Source organism: Tamandua tetradactyla, chromosome 2 (genome assembly GCF_023851605.1).
Source record: "Tamandua tetradactyla isolate mTamTet1 chromosome 2, mTamTet1.pri, whole genome shotgun sequence".
NCBI classification, from domain to species: Eukaryota; Metazoa; Chordata; class Mammalia; order Pilosa; family Myrmecophagidae; genus Tamandua; species Tamandua tetradactyla.
In genome coordinates this window covers 78456200-78473314 of record NC_135328.1, presented here as the reverse complement: position 1 = coordinate 78473314, position 17115 = coordinate 78456200, and the positions used below count along the sequence as shown (strand labels likewise).

The 17115-nt window shown below is 36.1% G+C and overlaps 1 protein-coding gene and 1 non-coding gene across 3 annotated transcripts in view; one reads left to right on the top strand and one right to left on the bottom strand.

Annotated features, from left to right (window-relative positions):
- ADAMTSL1 (ADAMTS like 1) overlaps positions 1–17115 on the top strand; it is a 998876-nt gene that overhangs the window by 750686 nt on the left and 231075 nt on the right. For both annotated transcript variants that reach the window (XM_077148079.1, XM_077148080.1), the window contains one exon: positions 1370–1527. In XM_077148079.1, coding sequence (XP_077004194.1) covers positions 1370–1527 — 158 coding nt within the window. The remainder of the gene's footprint in view (positions 1–1369; positions 1528–17115) is intronic.
- Positions 4921–5027, bottom strand: LOC143675180 (U6 spliceosomal RNA). Its single transcript, XR_013171424.1, has one exon. It is a non-coding gene; the product is annotated as a U6 spliceosomal RNA (small nuclear RNA).

Sequence of the window (17115 nt, the reverse complement as noted above, 5' to 3'; positions counted from 1 at the left end):
TTTCCAAAACTAAGTTTGTATCAGGGAGATATTTCTACAGATTAGTGTAAAGCAGTTTGAGGAATGAAGGCTAGAGGAAAGACACTCAGTTTTCTTGCTTTCATCTGATGACAGTGACGTGATTCCCCTCCTCCAATAATCTCATGATGTGTCTGAGATTCTGTAGGGTCCTCTCTGCACCGATGCTTGGAGCAAAGCCTCACCTACTCCTGAAGAAGGGCCTCACAGACTTCATCTGATGGTCACTCTGTATTTAGTTGAACACAAAATTTTCTACCTGTTGATATTCCTTGTAGTTGAGAACTAGAAGTAGAGAACATCTAAAATAATTTAATAGAAATACTTTGTATTACATATTTTGTACCTTAAGAGATCTTAATATTGTTTTTAACCTCAGAATCCTAATCTGGAAAACATGTAAGAGGGGAGGTATTCTGAATGAAGCTTGAATAGGAGACTCAGAGTCCCCCCCCCAACCAGGCATCTCATGTATCTGCTTAAGAATCACTGTCAAAACCAAGCATTCCTGTGCAAGTTTTGAAAACCATTAGTTTTAGCCCATCCTATTTTCTCCACGCACAAGCATTTATTCTGAACTGCTTCTCAGTCACATGAGAGCTCAATCTGCTCAGATGAACACATCATGATTACCATCACCCCCAGCATATTTTGGTCTCCTACGAAAGATGCTTTATAAACTGTTATTGGTAAATTCAGATTCTAATGCTCTGGGCATCAAGTTCTTCTTTCTGTCTTAAGTACTTATGAAGTACTATATATGTGTACAATATTAGATTAAGTACCAAAAAGGATTTTAAAAGAGGAAGAATAAAAAGCCCAGCCTCTGTCCTTAATATGGTATAGTTTGTTTATTTTGAGAAATAGCGCACATGCAATATGCAACCAGAAAGTATAGACAGACATAAGGTAATATAGAAATGTAAAGCCACACAGGTGCTGAGGAAACTCAAAGACGCACACTAGATCTTATGGAGCAAAAAGAAAATTATAGAGTGTCCTTAGACTGAGGACCAAAAACTAAATAAGATATGTGTGGGAGAAGGTTTGGTCAAAGATTAGGGAGGCAATAGAGCGGGACTCCCAAATGAGGTCATCCAAGGAGCCATGTTTTTTGACCGGGAGCCTTGAGTGCTTGGCTAATGAATTTTAAAATTATTTCATTTACAGTTTAAACTCCTGTGTGATCCAGAGTTGCCTATACATTGTGTTTAAATATCACAGTTTCACTTTTGTCCGTTGTGTGAAAAATGATGCTTTTCCCTTACATAGCAGGAAATGGGCTTGCATGTGGTTTCTCTGGTAGTCCTGGGAAAACGCTTCTCTCCTCTTCCTGTGTTTGACTACGTAGATCTGGAAACTAAAACACTCCAGGGGGCTAACGGAGAAAATAGCCTCAGCTCCACAGGCACCTTTCTTGTGGACAATTCTAGTGTGGACTTCCAGAAATTTCCAGACAAAGAGATACTGAAAATGGCTGGACCACTCACTGCAGATTTCATCGTCAAGGTGAGCCCCTTCAGCCCAAATTTCAAGCCCAGGTCTCCAAATTGATGTTACTTATAAAGTCCTCATTAGAAGGGAGCTATAAACTATTTTTGAAATGTTAGTATACAGCCGTTGACTTGGATAAGGTGTTTTCAGTGGAAGAGAAAGCCAAACTGATGATCCATAGACTCACTCAATTTATCGTGCTTCCAATTGCAAGTTCTGTTTTTTGTTGTACTGGCAACAAAACTCAATTGTTTCCTCCATCAGAGCTTCCTTATTCTTCAAGGTAATATAAAACACATTGCTGGAAATAACATACACTCTGTAGGGAAAATGTGAACACTAGAAGAACATTTGGGAATCACTATAAAGCAAAACATATTTTTACCTTCAGTAGGTCAGAAGGACTTGAAGGATTGTAGCTGTAAAGCTGTAAAACTTGTAATGTGTCCAGGACTCCATAAATTTTTCATCATGGGACCTAGAGCCAGAGGACATTTGCTTTAAGCTAATGCTTGATGACCCCAGGGCAGCTGAAAGTAAGAATGCATATAGGAAAATGTGATCAAGAATGAGGTTGGATGGAAGAAAAGTTCCAGAGTATTGTCCTTTGTCTCCTTCTGCATGGTAGCCCTTTTTAATCCAGGCCAGATGCCCTCCACAGGACGTGAACAGAAAGCTACAAACCATCAAATGTAGCTCACAATAACAATGATGTTGTCAGGAGTTACATACTTTCAGTTAAACAAATAAAGAAAGAATTGAGAAATATCTTTAGTCTTTGAAGCCTTTAAATTACTGTTAAGAGAACATACTATAATAATTTCTGTAGTGGCCTTGCAAGAGTTAATACATTTTCGAGGTTGCCTAACATACTGAAAATATGGAACTAAATTCAGGTAATATTCACATTTGCATGGTTCACAGTATTGTCAACTGCATTTTATTTATCCAGCTGCCTTCTGCACATCGCCGCTTGGATGTGCTCAACATGTCCAAAATTGAACTTGTCTAACCCCAGAAACCTACTTTATCTTCTATATTATCTTGTAGACTGATGCACTGTTTACCTGGGAATGTCAGATGCCTTTTTTTTCACCATGAATTCTCTCTCCTTTACACCCCCAGGTAGATATTAATCTGTGTCATTTCTACTTCTGTTCTATCTCTCAAGTCTCTCTTCTCCATCCTTGCTTCTACCACCTTAGTTTAGGTTTTCATATCTCACCCGAATTAGCCTGTGATCTATTATCTATGTTGCCTTCTGAGTGAGTTTCCTAAAATCATAAATCCCTTCTTCCTAATTTGCCTAGTCCCCCCACCTCTACTCCTTGCTTTCAAGTTAAAATGAAAAGCCATAGTATAGCATCTGCTATTCTTAATAATCTGGATTCTGCTTGCCTTTCCAACTTTCCTTTCAGTTCTTCCCCTCCTTGTTTCAGTCATCTGGATGGCTCACAGATCCCCCAACACCTTACAGTATCATACCTCATTATCTTTCCATAATGCTGTGCCTCTGTGTTTTCTTTCTCCATTCTCTTTATACTTCTTCTTTAGAATTTCCTACTTGAGGAATCATTCTATGACTCTACCCCAAATTCCTATTTGCGTTACATCTCCCACTGTGTGTTCCTTGAAGGCAGGGACAGAATTTTCTTAGTCTTCATATCACTGTAAGAAGGACTCGGTAGGCACTAATAATTGCTGGATGAATAAAGGACTTTTACTTTCAAGCAACTGCTGTAGTAGAGCAGATGCGGGTATCTCTGTTTTACAGACCAGAAAACCAAGCCTCAGGAAATGTGATTGCATTGCCTAAGTCCACACCAATGGTAAGCCAGGACTAGCTATCACATCGCTTTGCTTCTGGCCCATATTATGTGTTGCTTCTGAGAGTGTATTTTATCTTTCATATGTAAATGTAAATATTTAAGAAAATCTAGTTTAAAGAAGCTTTTGACACTTTCCTGAGTGCCTAGAACAAATTCAAATTGCAAGATAAAGAAAAATAATTTCTGCGTACCCTTTTCCGGGATTCACCAGTTGTTAAACATTTTGCTCCATGACTTTATCATTCATTCTTTCCCTCTGCATGTATTTGTGTTATTTTTTTCTGAACCATTTGTGAGACTGGCACCTTATTCCTACATACTTTGATATTTATTTTGGTCATTCTATTATGAAACTATGGAAAAATTATCAAATTCAGGAAACCACATTTTTACAATGTAGGTCATTATTCAAACTTCATCAGTAGTCCCAGTTTTCTCAATTTCATCACTATTGACATTTTGGTTAAATAATTCTTTGCTGTGGAGGGCTGTCCTGTGCATTACAGAATATTTAGCATCATCCCCAGCCTCTCCCTACTAGATTCCAGTAGATTCTAGTCCCCTCTCCTAGTGTAACAATCCCAAATTCTCCAGACATTGCCAAATGTCTCTTGGGGGGCAAAATTACCCCCAGTTGAGAACCACTGAGTTATCCCAATAATGCCCATTCTAGCTACTTTTGTTTCTGGTCCAAATGTTAATACTCTTTGACACTTTGTAAAATTGACTGCGATGGATTTCAGTGTATAGGCTGTTTAAGAATTGAAAGTGAACTTGGGTTCTGTTTCTTTATCAAAGGGTGTGGTCTTCGCTGCCCAAGTGCATGCTGTGGTCAGCATATAACTACTTTTCTGACAGTCTAAAATTTTTAATTAAAAATTTTATTTTTTAACATGGAAGTATCCTGAAATTTAAACAACATTAGTTTAAAAAGAAATTATTCATGACTTGATGTTAGACTGGAGAAAATGAAAAATGTAGGAACTCTGTATTTTATGCGTGATTCTTCTGTAAACCTACAACTTCTCTAATAATATCAATTTTAAACAATTTAAGTAATAGAATCTAGCCCTTAGAATTAATACTGTAGTTACCGATGTCAGATATATCTTTAACTAATATATTGTTAGTGAAAGGAAGAACTGTTGAAAAAAATACATAGACAAATTATCTATTCAATGAAACGCTGGAGTAACATTTGGGTGTATATGTATAGATGCAGGTTTTTTTTATTTTTTCCCCTTCACATTATTAAAAGACCTCCTTTTAAACTGTTTTTCTCTCCTTATGATTTTAGGTATATGAAATTCACAAAAATTTCAATTCAAGTGATTGTGGTTTTTTTTTTTAATTAGGACAATTGTAGGTTAACAGAAAAACATGCAGAAAGTACAGAGTTCCCTTAAACCCCCACACACACATCCATAATTTTCCCTATTATTTATGGCAGCTTTGTTACAATTGATGAAATTATATTATTGTATTTATACCATTAGCTAGAGCCCATAGTTTTCATTAGGGTTCACTCTTTGTGTTGTACTGTTTAATGATTTGGGAATTTTTTTTCCCTAATAACTTAAAAAATAATGACTACATCACAAGTTTGTGTATCATCCTTGTGCAGGGGCCATGCTAATCTTCTCTGTATTGTGCCAATTTTAGTATATCTGCTGCTGAAGTGAGCACAATTTTATAATTTTAAATATCACTTTACTTAAAAAAGAGAAAGACTTGACTTTCTTTACTTGACTTGAAAGTGAGCCAGATAATTTAAGAAAATAGAGGAATAAAAGGAGAAAATTACCTTTTTTTCCAGTAAAGATTTGTAATGAAACAGCTTTTTCTTCACTCTCAGGAAATAGCTTCACATGAAGGATTACCATTTGATAGTTTATCATTTTTCATGATTTAGGTGCTTTAAAATTATACACATGGTATGAGTCAGCTTTAGTATCATATTATAGACTCTTCTCCATTATAAATTAATTTAAACAATTCCTTTTTGAATGAGAAACACATGAATCAATATAGCCATTTGTCAATATCTCTGTGAAATTTTATTACCAGAGTACGATTTTTGTTTCTTCAAAAGGAAACAAAATATTTTTTCACAAAAGGAAGATTTTTTTTTTCCCCAGTCAAAATTGTTATATATTGCCACGGGGCTCCAAAATTATGTTTTGGAAACTCCTCTTTTGGCCACATTAAAACTGGATTGAATTCTTATCTTCCTTCCCAAGAGAACATTTCTTTCAAAAACCTGAACCTGATACATTGGTTTTATAAACATTTTTGGCAAAAATAATGTAGTATAGTGGAAAGGGAAAGCACTTTAGGGGTTGGTATATTCTGCTGCTTATTGCCTCCGTGTGCCCTTGAGTACATTGCTTCACCTCCTCCAGCCTGTGTACTCATCTATAAAATGATAATAAAACATCCACCCTGTAGAGTAATTGTGAGGGATAAAATGAGACAATGTATATAAACATGGATAGAACCACATTGCTTCCATTCCTTCTTTTTGATATGGTTAAACTTTTGGTCAAAACATCACAATACATCTGCACAATGACAGAAAGCTGCTCCTCTAAGAAGGCCAGAGGCTCATCAGCTTCCAAGAACTACACCCAGGGTCGACCTGGGAAGCCTGTTGAGACAAATGGATATGAGAGCCGGCTGGCTGTGGCGTGTGTCATCACATGGACGGTTGGGGGCGATTTGGCTCTTGGCTGGAGGATTAGCTGGCTTAGTCGTCCCCTTCCTCCCTTCCCATGCCCTGCGCCTCCCTCCTGAAGCTGCGGGCCCAGTGCATCACTTCCCAGATAGAAGAGGTTCTTTTTCACCCATAGACCTGTCCCTTTACTGGAACCTCCAATTTAGCTCTACTTGGGAAAATAACTCAAGAAATTTGCATATGTTCATATTTGCCCTCATTTGAAAACCTTAGGAAGAAAGGCAGATTAGATAAAGAGAAGAGTGGTTGATGGGTATCTTAGCCACCAAAGGAACAGAAATACACAACAGAAGAGGAAATAGTAAGTACAGTCACAGGATCACTGACACAAATTTATGCACTGATGACCAGAGAATAGTTATTTCTTGTGGAAGACAAATTACAAAATGCTTCATGTTTTTATGTCTAGGGAACATAAGAAGAATGGTATCATTCCAGTTGTCAAAATAGCATTTTTGAGTGTTCTAGGGCATAGAAAGAAAGGTTATGATTTCCAGTTACATCAGATAGAGTGTTAGGTAGGCGTGATGTCTTCATATACCTTTCTGGACGGCCATGAGCATAGCCAATTTTTATTCATATTTATATTCCTAACCATAATTCAGTACCAAAAAAAAATTTTTAATATGAGAGGAAATGATAGAAAGAGCCCCTGGAGGGAAATCACGTATGCAAAGTAAATCAATAAATTTATAGACTTTCCATGTATATCCTTATTTTAGGTGATGCAAAGCATTGCATTTCATACATGGGAAAAACTGACTTTTAGATATGGTTTCTCACTTCTTCTAGCTTATAATGTCACTTGAGTGATATAACACCAGCTAGAAAATTTTGAAATAATGATGCATTGCACCATATAAGTGAGTATATGAAATAAAATGAACAAGCAGTAAAAGTTATAGATATTTACTACAGACATTAAGTGGTTAGTAAAGCCTTATGTGACTGGGCAGCCCATGAATCATAGGTAGGATTGAGATAAGCATTGTTTTTCTCTGCTAGAGGCTGAACTTTGACAAATGTTTAATTCCAGGTGGGTTTCACTCTGCCATCCAGCCTCTATGTAGATGACCTCCCATGCTAATCAACCGGTGCTCAAACAAAGGGAAAAACCACTGTCCTTCGCCAAACGTTCTTGGGAGGAAAAGTTTAAATGACCCGTAGGAAAGAAGAGAAATATGAAGTAATAGTGGTTCATGTTTCTACCCAGCTTTCACAGGTAGCAGTTCCCCTAGTAAATAGGTCCCTTTTTGCGGACAGATTCCAAAGTTTAGATTTGAGCACGTTAGAAAATGCTGTATTTCTTATTGGACCTCATACATTGCTTGCCAAGTTGTAGAGCTGGATCTAAGGCAGAGCGTCAGAGAAGAGGTTCCTCACCTTTCTCCCACACTGACAGCATAGCAGACCCCTGCCCAAATCTACCCCACTTGGGCTCCGTTGTTTCTGCCCTCCTCCTACATCCGAGCACTGGGAGAGTAGAGCTGCTCTACCCTCTCTGAATCTCCCTCCTGACATATCTTTTCTATCCTCTTTGTTCCACAGCTGACATTACACCTGTTCTCAGGAGGCATCTCTGGTGGGTTGCCCTACTCAAGGGCAGAGGTCTGCTTTAACCACAGCCAATATTTCTCAAGGGCTCCTGAGCCAGGAGCCTATGGCCTGAAATAAAGTTTCTTTCAATATTGACATTTCTGGAGTTTTAGGAGGGCTAGAAAACTCTAATAAGTATATAAATAAAGTTGGGTAGACTGGCAATGTTTTTTTTTTGTGAGAGGAGTTGTGGGTTTACAAAATAAACAGGCATAGAATACGGGTGTCCCATTTGCAACCCTGTTCTTAACACCTTCATAGCTGTGGGACTTTTGTTACAATTGATAAAAGCACATTTCTATAATTTTACTACGAACTAAAATCGATGGCTCACATTAGGGTTCATTGTTGTGTTGTACATTTCCATGAATTTTTTAAAAATGTTATTCTAGTACTATATATGATATCACATTTCCCCTTTAAACATATTGAGATAAAGATTCAATGCTATTAATTACATTCATGATGTTGTACTACCATAACCAATCACCAAAACATCTCCCTCATTCCAGATGGGCAATCTATACATTTCTAGCCTTCATACCATATTGCCTTTCCCAACCTGTACCCTGGCAACCTTTATCTACATTCTGATTCTCAGTTGGCTTAGTTGAATTATTTCATATCTGTGAGATCATACAACATTTGTCCCTTTGTGCCCGGCTTATGTCACTTCACATGATGTCTTCAAAGTTCATCCACATTCTTATATGGATCAGAATTTCTTTCCTTTTTATAGCTGAATAATATTCCATTGTATATATGGACTCCTTTTTCTTTATCCTTTCATAAGTTGATGGGCACTTGCTTCCATCTTTTGGTAATTGTAAATAGTGCTGCTGTGAATATCAGAGTGCACGTATCTGTTGAAGTCAATGCTTTCAGTTCTTTGGGAACTATATACCTAGTAGTGGGATTCCTGGGTCATATAGTAATTCTATACTTAACTTTCTGAGGAACTGCCGAATGTCTTTCACAGTGACTACACCATTTTACATGGCCACCAGCAATGAATGAGTGTTTCTATTTCTCTGCATACTCTCCAACACTCGTAATTTTCTACTTTTTTAGTAGTAGCCATTCTAATGGCAAAACCGTAGTTTTGATTTACATTTCCCTGATAGCTAATGATGTTGGACATCTTTTCATGTGCTTTTTTGGACATTTGTATATCTTCTTTGGATAGACGTTTATTCAAGTCTTTTGTGCATTTTTTAATTGAGTTGTTTGTGTTTTTGTTGTTGAGTGAAGGGTTTCTTTATATATTCTCGATAAACCCTTATGAGATATGTGGTTTCCAAATATTTTCTCCCATTGTGTAGGTTGTTGTTTTGCTTTCATGATAAATTCCTGTGAAGCACAAAAGTCTTTTTTTTTTTATTTTGATGAGGCTCCATTTATTTATTTTCCTTTTGTTGCTTGTGCTGTAGTTGTATGGCCTAAAAATATCATTGCCAAACATAAGGTCCTAAAGATGCTTCCCTGCATTTTCTTCAAAGACTTTCATAGTTCTGATTCTTATATGGGTAAAAAAAACAGAATAAATCCTAATAGACCTACTTTGAGACACGTACTAATCAGAATGTCAAATGTCAATGGTAGATAATTCTGAAAGCAGCAAGAAAAAAGTGATTAATCACATATAAGGGATCACCAATAGGACTGTTTCTCATCAGAAACCATGGAGGCAAGAAGGCAGTGATATGCTATATCTAAGGTAATGAAAGGGAAAAACCATCAGCCAAAAATTCTTTATCCAGAAAAATTGTCCTTCAAAACTGAGGGAAAGTCTAAAATATTCACAGATACCCAGAAACTGAGAGAGTTCATAAAGAAAAGACTATCCCTACGAGAATAACTGAAGGGAATTCTACAGGTTGAAAGGAAAAGACTGGAGAGAATGGCTTGGAGTAGTGTGAAGAAATGAAGATTACTAGTTAACTAAAAGGGTAAACACAAAACCCGATTGGGTGGGCCTCAGTGGCTCAGCAGGCAGAGTTCTTGCCTGCTATTCTGGAGACCTGGGTCTGATTCCCAGTGCCTGCCCATGCAAAAAACAAACAAACAAAACAACGAAGAAGAAAAACAGTAATACTGTATACTCAATATACAACTCTAGTCTTTGATTCTTACAAGAATTTGAATACTATTGAACAAGAAAGTGATGTATTTCCTGATAACGGACATGTAAAATATGAAGTGGTAAAGTGGGACAAAGACACCGTGAAGAGGGTAAACAGGGATATAGGAGGGGAGGACATGTATGCTATAGAAGCTAAGTTGGTATCTTTCCAAATTAGTAGGTTATAGATTAAAGTTGTTTAATATAAACCTTAGCATAACCACAAAGAAAGTATATAAAAGATATACAAAAATAGAAACAAGAAAGAGATCAATCACATACATCACAAAAGATCAGCCATACAGAAAAGGAGGTTGCAGTAAAGAAAAAGAGAGGCAAAAGATAAGACATATAAAAATCAGTAATGAGCAATCTGAAAAGGAAATCAAGAAACAAATTCCGTTTACAATGGCAACTTTCAGAATCAAATCTCTGCAAATAAACCTAAACAAGGACTAAAGCATTTGTACACAGAAAACTATAAAACATTGCTAAAAGAAATCAAGAAGATCTAAATAAAATGGAAGAACTTTCTATGTTTATGGATTGGAAGATTAAATATTCTTAAGATGTTAATTCTACCCAAAATATTTATGGATTCAATACAATCCTAATAAAAATTCCAAAAACTTATTTATAGAAATGGAAAAGCTAATTACCAAATTTAATTGGAAGGGTAAGTGGCCCCAAATAGCCCAAAACATTGAAAAAGAAGAACCATACTGGAGGACTCACACTTCCTGACTTTAAAGCATGTTACAAAGCTACAGTGTTGAAACAGCATAGTATTGGCACAAGGATAGATATATTGACCAATGGAATTGAATTCAGAGTTCAGAAATAGACCTCCCATCAATGGCCGATTTTTTCTTTTTATTTTTCTTTTGTTTGGGATGGGGTGGGGGTGCATGGTCTGGGAATCAAACCCAAGTCTCCCCCACGGAAGGCAGGCATTGTACCACTGAACCACCCATGCACCCTTAATAGCCAATTGATTTTTGGCAAGGCTTTAACAAGTGGTGCTGTGAGTATTGGATATCCATATACAAAGGAATAAAAGAGGCTCCCTATCCCACACCATATATAAAAATAAATTCAAAATGGATCAAAGACCTAAATATAAGAGACAGGGCTGTAAAACTCCTAGATAAAAATATGAGGAAGCATCTTCAAGATTTTGTGTTGGGCAGTGTTTTCTTAGACTTTACACCCAAAGCACAAGCAATGAAAGAAAAAATAAATGGGACCGCCTCAAAATTAAAGGCCTTTGTGCATCAGAGGATGTAATCATGAAAGTAAAAAGACAATCTACAGATGGGAGAAAATATTTGCAAACCACGTGTCCAATAAAGGTTTAATATCCAGAATATCTAAAAAATCCTATAACTCAAGAACAAAAAAGACAAGCAACCCAATTTAAAAAATGGATAAAAGACTCGAACAGACATTTCTCCAAAGATGAAATACAAATGGTTAAAAAATACACATGAAAAGATACTCAACATCACTAGCTATTAGGGATATGCAAATCACACTTATTCATTGCTGCTGGGAATGTCAAATGGTGAAGCCACTGTGGAAGACAGTTTGGCAGTTCCTCAGGATGCTAGGTATAGAATTACTGAATGACCTGGCAATCCTGCAACTAGACGTATACCCAGAAAAATTGAATGCAAGGACTCTAACAGATATTTGAATACCAATATTCATAGTAGCAGTATTCAGAATTGTCTAAAGATGGAAGCAACCCAAGTGTCCATCAACCAATATATATATTTTAAAAATGTGGTTTATACATGCAATGGAATACTATTCAGCCATAAAAAGGAATGAAGTACTGATGCATGCAACATGACTGAACCTAGAGAGCATTATATTGAGTGAAATAAGCCAGACAAAAGAGGACAAATACTGTATGATTTCACTAATATGAACTTATTATAATAAGCAAATTCATAGAGTTAGAATCTAGAATATAGGTTGCCAGGGGATAGATTGGGGTTAGAGAATGGGTAATAGATACTTAATTTCTACAGAATTTCAGTGTAGGTTGATTGTAAAGGTTTGAAAATGGATGGTGTTGATAGTAGTACAATATTGTGAGTATATCTAATAGCACTGAATTATATCGGTGAATGTGTTTAAAGGGGGAAACTTTAGGTCATCTGTTCCTAGAATAAAAATTACGAGATAATACCTAGGACTACATAACATAGTGAGCCTACTATAGATGATTTACTATAGTTAATAGTACAAGTATAAGAATATTCCTTCATGAATTGTAACAGTGTATTACATTAATACACGGTGTTAATAATAGTATGGTATATGGGGACAAAAGACACCTAAAGCAAACCATAGACAACAGTTACTAGTATGATTTTAATAGTCTTTCATCAGTTGTGACAAAGGTAACTACTGTTAAAAATGATGCAACTACCAAAAAAGTGCTATCATCAACTGTAACAAATGTTCCACACCAATACAAGATGTTGGTGATGGGTGGTGTTTGGGAATCCTGTATTTTATGCATGATTGTTCTGTAAATCCACAACTTCTCTAATAAAACTTTTATTTTTAATCAGTTGGCCATAAATGTGAGGGTTGGTTTCTGAGTTCTCAATTCAATTACATTGTTTAAGTATATGTCCTTGTGTCAGTACCATGCTCTTTTGATTATAGTGGTTTTGTAATACATTTTAAGATTGAGAAGTGTGATTCCTCCTACTTTGTTCTTTTTGAAGATGGCTTTGACTGTTCAGAGCCCATTACCCTTCCATATAAATTTGATGTCTGGCTTTTCCATTTCTGCAGAGAAGGTTATTGGTATTTTCATTGGAATTACATTGAATCTGTAAATCATTTTGGGTAGAGTTGCATCTTAACAACATTTAGTCTTTCAATCCATGAACATGGAATATTCTTCCATTCATTTAGGTCTTCTTTGATTTCTTTCAGCAATGTCTTGAAGTTTTCTGTGTACAAGTACCTTACATCCTTGTTTAGATTTATTCCCACAGATTTGATTCTTTTAGTTGCTATTGTAAATAGAATTTTTTCTTGATTTCCTCCTCAGATTGCTCATTACTAGTATATAGAAACACTACTGATTTTTGCATGTTGATCTTGTACCCCACCAATTTGGTAAATTCATTTATTAACTCTAGGAGCTTTGTTGTGATATTCTTTAGTGCTTACTCTGTTTAGGGTCAAATCATCTGAAAATAGTGAAAGTTTTACTTTTTCCTTTCCAATTTGAATGTTTTTTATTTCTTTTTCTTGCTTCATTGCTCTAGCAAGAACTTCCAGCACAATGTTGAATAATAGTGGTGACAGTGGGCATCCTTGTCACCTTCCTGATCTTAGGGGGAAAGCTTTCAGTCTCTCTCCATAAAGTATGAAGATAGCTGTGGGTTATTCACATGTATTCTTTATCATATTGACGCAATTTCTTTCTGTTCTTAGTGTTCTAAGTGTTTTTATCAAGAAAGAGTGCTGGATTTTGTCAAATGCCTTTTCTGTGTCAATTAAGATGATCATGTGGAATTTTTCCTTCATTTTATTGATGTATTACATTAATTGATTTTTTTATGTTGAACTACCTTTGCATACGTGAAATACATCCACTTGATCATAGTGTATAATCCCTTTAATGTGCTGTTGGATTTGGTTTGGTAATCTTTTGTGATGGATATTTCCATTATAGTCATAATAGATATTGGTCTGTAATTTTCTTTTCTTGTGGTAAACTTTATCTAGCTTTGGTGTTGAGTGATATTGGCCTCATACAATGAATCAGTGTTCTCTCCACTTCAGTTTTTTTGGAAGAGTTTGAGCAGGGTTGTTAATTTGTTGGGATGTTTGATAAAATTTCCCTGTAAAGCTATCTGGTCCTGTGCTTTTCTAAGTTGGGAGGTTTTTTGAGTAGTGCCTCAATCTCTTTTCTAGTTACTCTTTTGTTGAGATCTTTTATTTCTTTTTTGAGTCAGTATTGGTCGTTGGTTACATATTTCTAGGAATGTATCTATTTCATCCAGGCGTTCTAATTTGTGGATGTGCAGTTATTCATAATACTCTTATAGTCCTTTTTGTTTTAGTGGGGTTGATAGTAATATGTCCCTTTTCATGTATGTTTTTAGTTATATATGTCCTCTCCTTTTTTTTCTTTGTCAGTCTAGCTAAAGGTTTCTCAATTTTATTGGTCTTTTCAAAGAACCAACTTGGGTTTTTTTGATTCCTCTGTTTTTTAATTATGATTCTCTATTTCATTTATCTACACTCTAATCTTTATTTCCTCCCTTCTGCTTCTAGAAAAGGAAATTTGCTCTTCTTTTTCTAGATCTTCTGGTTTTGAGGTTGTCTCTAAGTTGGCATTTTTTGTTATTTTTACCTAATATGCCCTAGTCTTAGTGTTTCCAACCATTAAAATTATCAGGTATTTCCAGAAGTGCAGTGATTGAATCTGTATTTCATTATGATAATAAGTAGCTTTTTTTTTTTTTTGTAATTCTTTCTATCATATTATCCTGCCTAAAGAGGCAGCCTTCAGCAGAGGGTAGGAAAAAAGGAGTGCTGTTGGTTGAGGTTTCTTTTGTAATGATACTACTTCTTTTCTTGAATTTTATCATTTGCTTGAAATGATCAATACCATATCCAAGAAAATTGACCAATATATATAAAAAGATGACAACTTTTGTAGGGATGTGTCACCAGTAATGGCTTGTACTTTTGAAAGTGTTTGAAAGGACCATGATCAATAGGTAATGTGTTTGCTCATTTGCTCATTCATTTATTCAACAATTTTAAGCACATGCTTTGTGCCAGACATTATAGATGAAGCTGAAGGAAAGTGGTGAGCAACATGTATGGTACCTGCCTCCACAGAGTTTACAGAATATGGAGGAGGAAGGCAATAAAAATTATATAAATATTATTTAAAAATACAAAATTTCTATAAAGATTTTATTATTTAGTATAACTTTGAAAGCCCAAATGAAAGCACTGAAAATTTTCTTATGAAAGTTCTTGAGCATATGGTATCACTGTTGACCACCATGACACCAAAATGAGTGAAATACAAGGTGGGCCACGGTAGCTCAGTGGCAGAGTTCTCACCTCCATGCTGGAGACCAGGGTTCGATTTCTGGTGCCTGCCCATGTCAAAAAAAAAAAAGTAGAATACGATGAGGCTATTCATAAACAGATTGGCCTATTTTCCATTTTATTCCCTCCATAGCAGACAAACGGGTTTATTTCCACCATTTCCAAGCCCTCCCAAATCGTGAAATCCCTAGTTGCCCTGACAGCAGTGTGATAAGTGAATACAAGCATGGGTCCCAGCCAGAGACTACAGTGGAAGGTCAGCCCCAGTTCCCTTTTATAGCCTCTCCTCCAGCCCTTGAATTGCAATCAAGGCAGGTGGGTGGGGGCTAGCCTCCTGGCTGGCCCAGTTGGGGCAAATGTTTCTACATTACTGAGAGAAATAGCCTAGCACAGGAGCATTCTGAGGCTCACAAAATTGCCCTTTTCCCAACTGAGAAGAAAAAGCCTAGCTTTTCATGGTACTTTCTCAGAGAAGCTTTGTGAACAATATGCTGTCCTCTTTTTTCTTTTTCTTTTTTTCTTTCTTTTTCTTTTCTTATTAGAGCAGTTGTAGGGTTACAGGAAAATCGTGCGAAAAGGAGAGTTCCTATATACCCCCTGCCCCCCCCACCACAGAGTTTTCCCCATAGTTAACGTGTTACATTAGGGTGGTGACTTTGTTACAATTGATGAAACAATATTAGAATTGTACTATTAACTCTAGTCCATAGTTTACATTAAGGTTCACTCTGCATTGTACAGTTCTGTGGGTTTTAAAAATTGTTATTCTGGTAACATATACAACCTGAAATTTACCTTTTTAACAGCTTTCAAAATACAAGTCAGTGGTTTTAATTAAATTCACCATATCATGCTACTCTCTTCACCATCTATTACCAAAACTTTTCCACAGTGATATCTTTCACGTGTTTGTGATTATTTCTCCTTGATTCCTTTGGTTTCACATGGACTTAAAGCTCAGCCATTATCCATACATGCATTTTTACTTCCCTGAAGATTTGTCATAACAGTGCAGCTAACTGCTATGGAAAGTAGCCAGTTTTGTCTTCCCATTTACTTTTAAATGTGATAAGTAGCTACATTGAATTAGAAGCACTGAAACATTGTAATTATGGGAAGAAAAGCTTGTCACAGAACCTTCTTTTTTATCAGCATAAGGGAGTCAAAATTACCTATACCAGATGTATTTAGCTCCGTAAAATATAATTCTAAAGAGCTAAAAATGGAAAATTACAAGTGTTGGAAAGGATGCAGAGAAATAGGAAGATTTATTCATTGCTGGTGGCAATGTAAGATGGTGCAGCTGCTTTGGAAGTCAGTTTGACAGTTCCTTAGAAAGTAACGATGCTTAAAATAAAATCCTTAAAATTACCACATGACCCAGCAATCGCACTATTAGGTGTGTATCCAGAAGAATTGAAAGCGTTATTTGCAGTTGCCAGAAGATGGAAGCAACCCAAGTGTCCATCAACTTATGAACGGTTAAACAAAATGTGATGTAGAGACACAATTGAATATTGCTCAATTGTAAAAGAGAAGGAAGTTCTGATTTATGTGACAACATGGATGAACAACATGGATTGAAGACATCATGTTGAATGAAATCAGCCAGACCCAAAAGGACAAATTTTGTATGTTCTCATTGATATAAAATAATTAGAAAAAGCAAACTGATTGAGGCAAAATCTATAATATAGGTTGCCAGGGGACCAGGTGGGGATAGGGAATGAGAAGTTAAGGTTAAAAGTGTACAGGGTTCCATGTGGGAGACCTGGGTCCGATTCCTGGACCATGCACTCAAAACAATTTCTTTTAATTTAAATTTTAAAAACGTACGGGGTTCCTATTTGGACTATAGAAGTGTTTTGGTAATGGATGGTGGTGATGGTAGCACATTATGAACCTAATTATAAAGCACTGAAATATCTATCTCAAAGTGGTTAAAAGCAGAAATGTTAGATTGTATATAGGGTAACAATAAAAACTTCAAAAAAATCCATGGAGTTGCACAACACAAACTGTGAACCCTAAGTTAAACCATGGACTATAGTTAATAGTACAATTATAAAAATGTGCTATCATCAGTTTTAACAAATATTCCACACCAATGCAAGGTGTTACTAATGAGGTGGTATATTGGAATCCTGTATTTTATGTATGACTGTTCTGTAAGCCAGTTACTGTAACTTCTGTTCTGTTCTGTAACTTCTCTAAGAAAG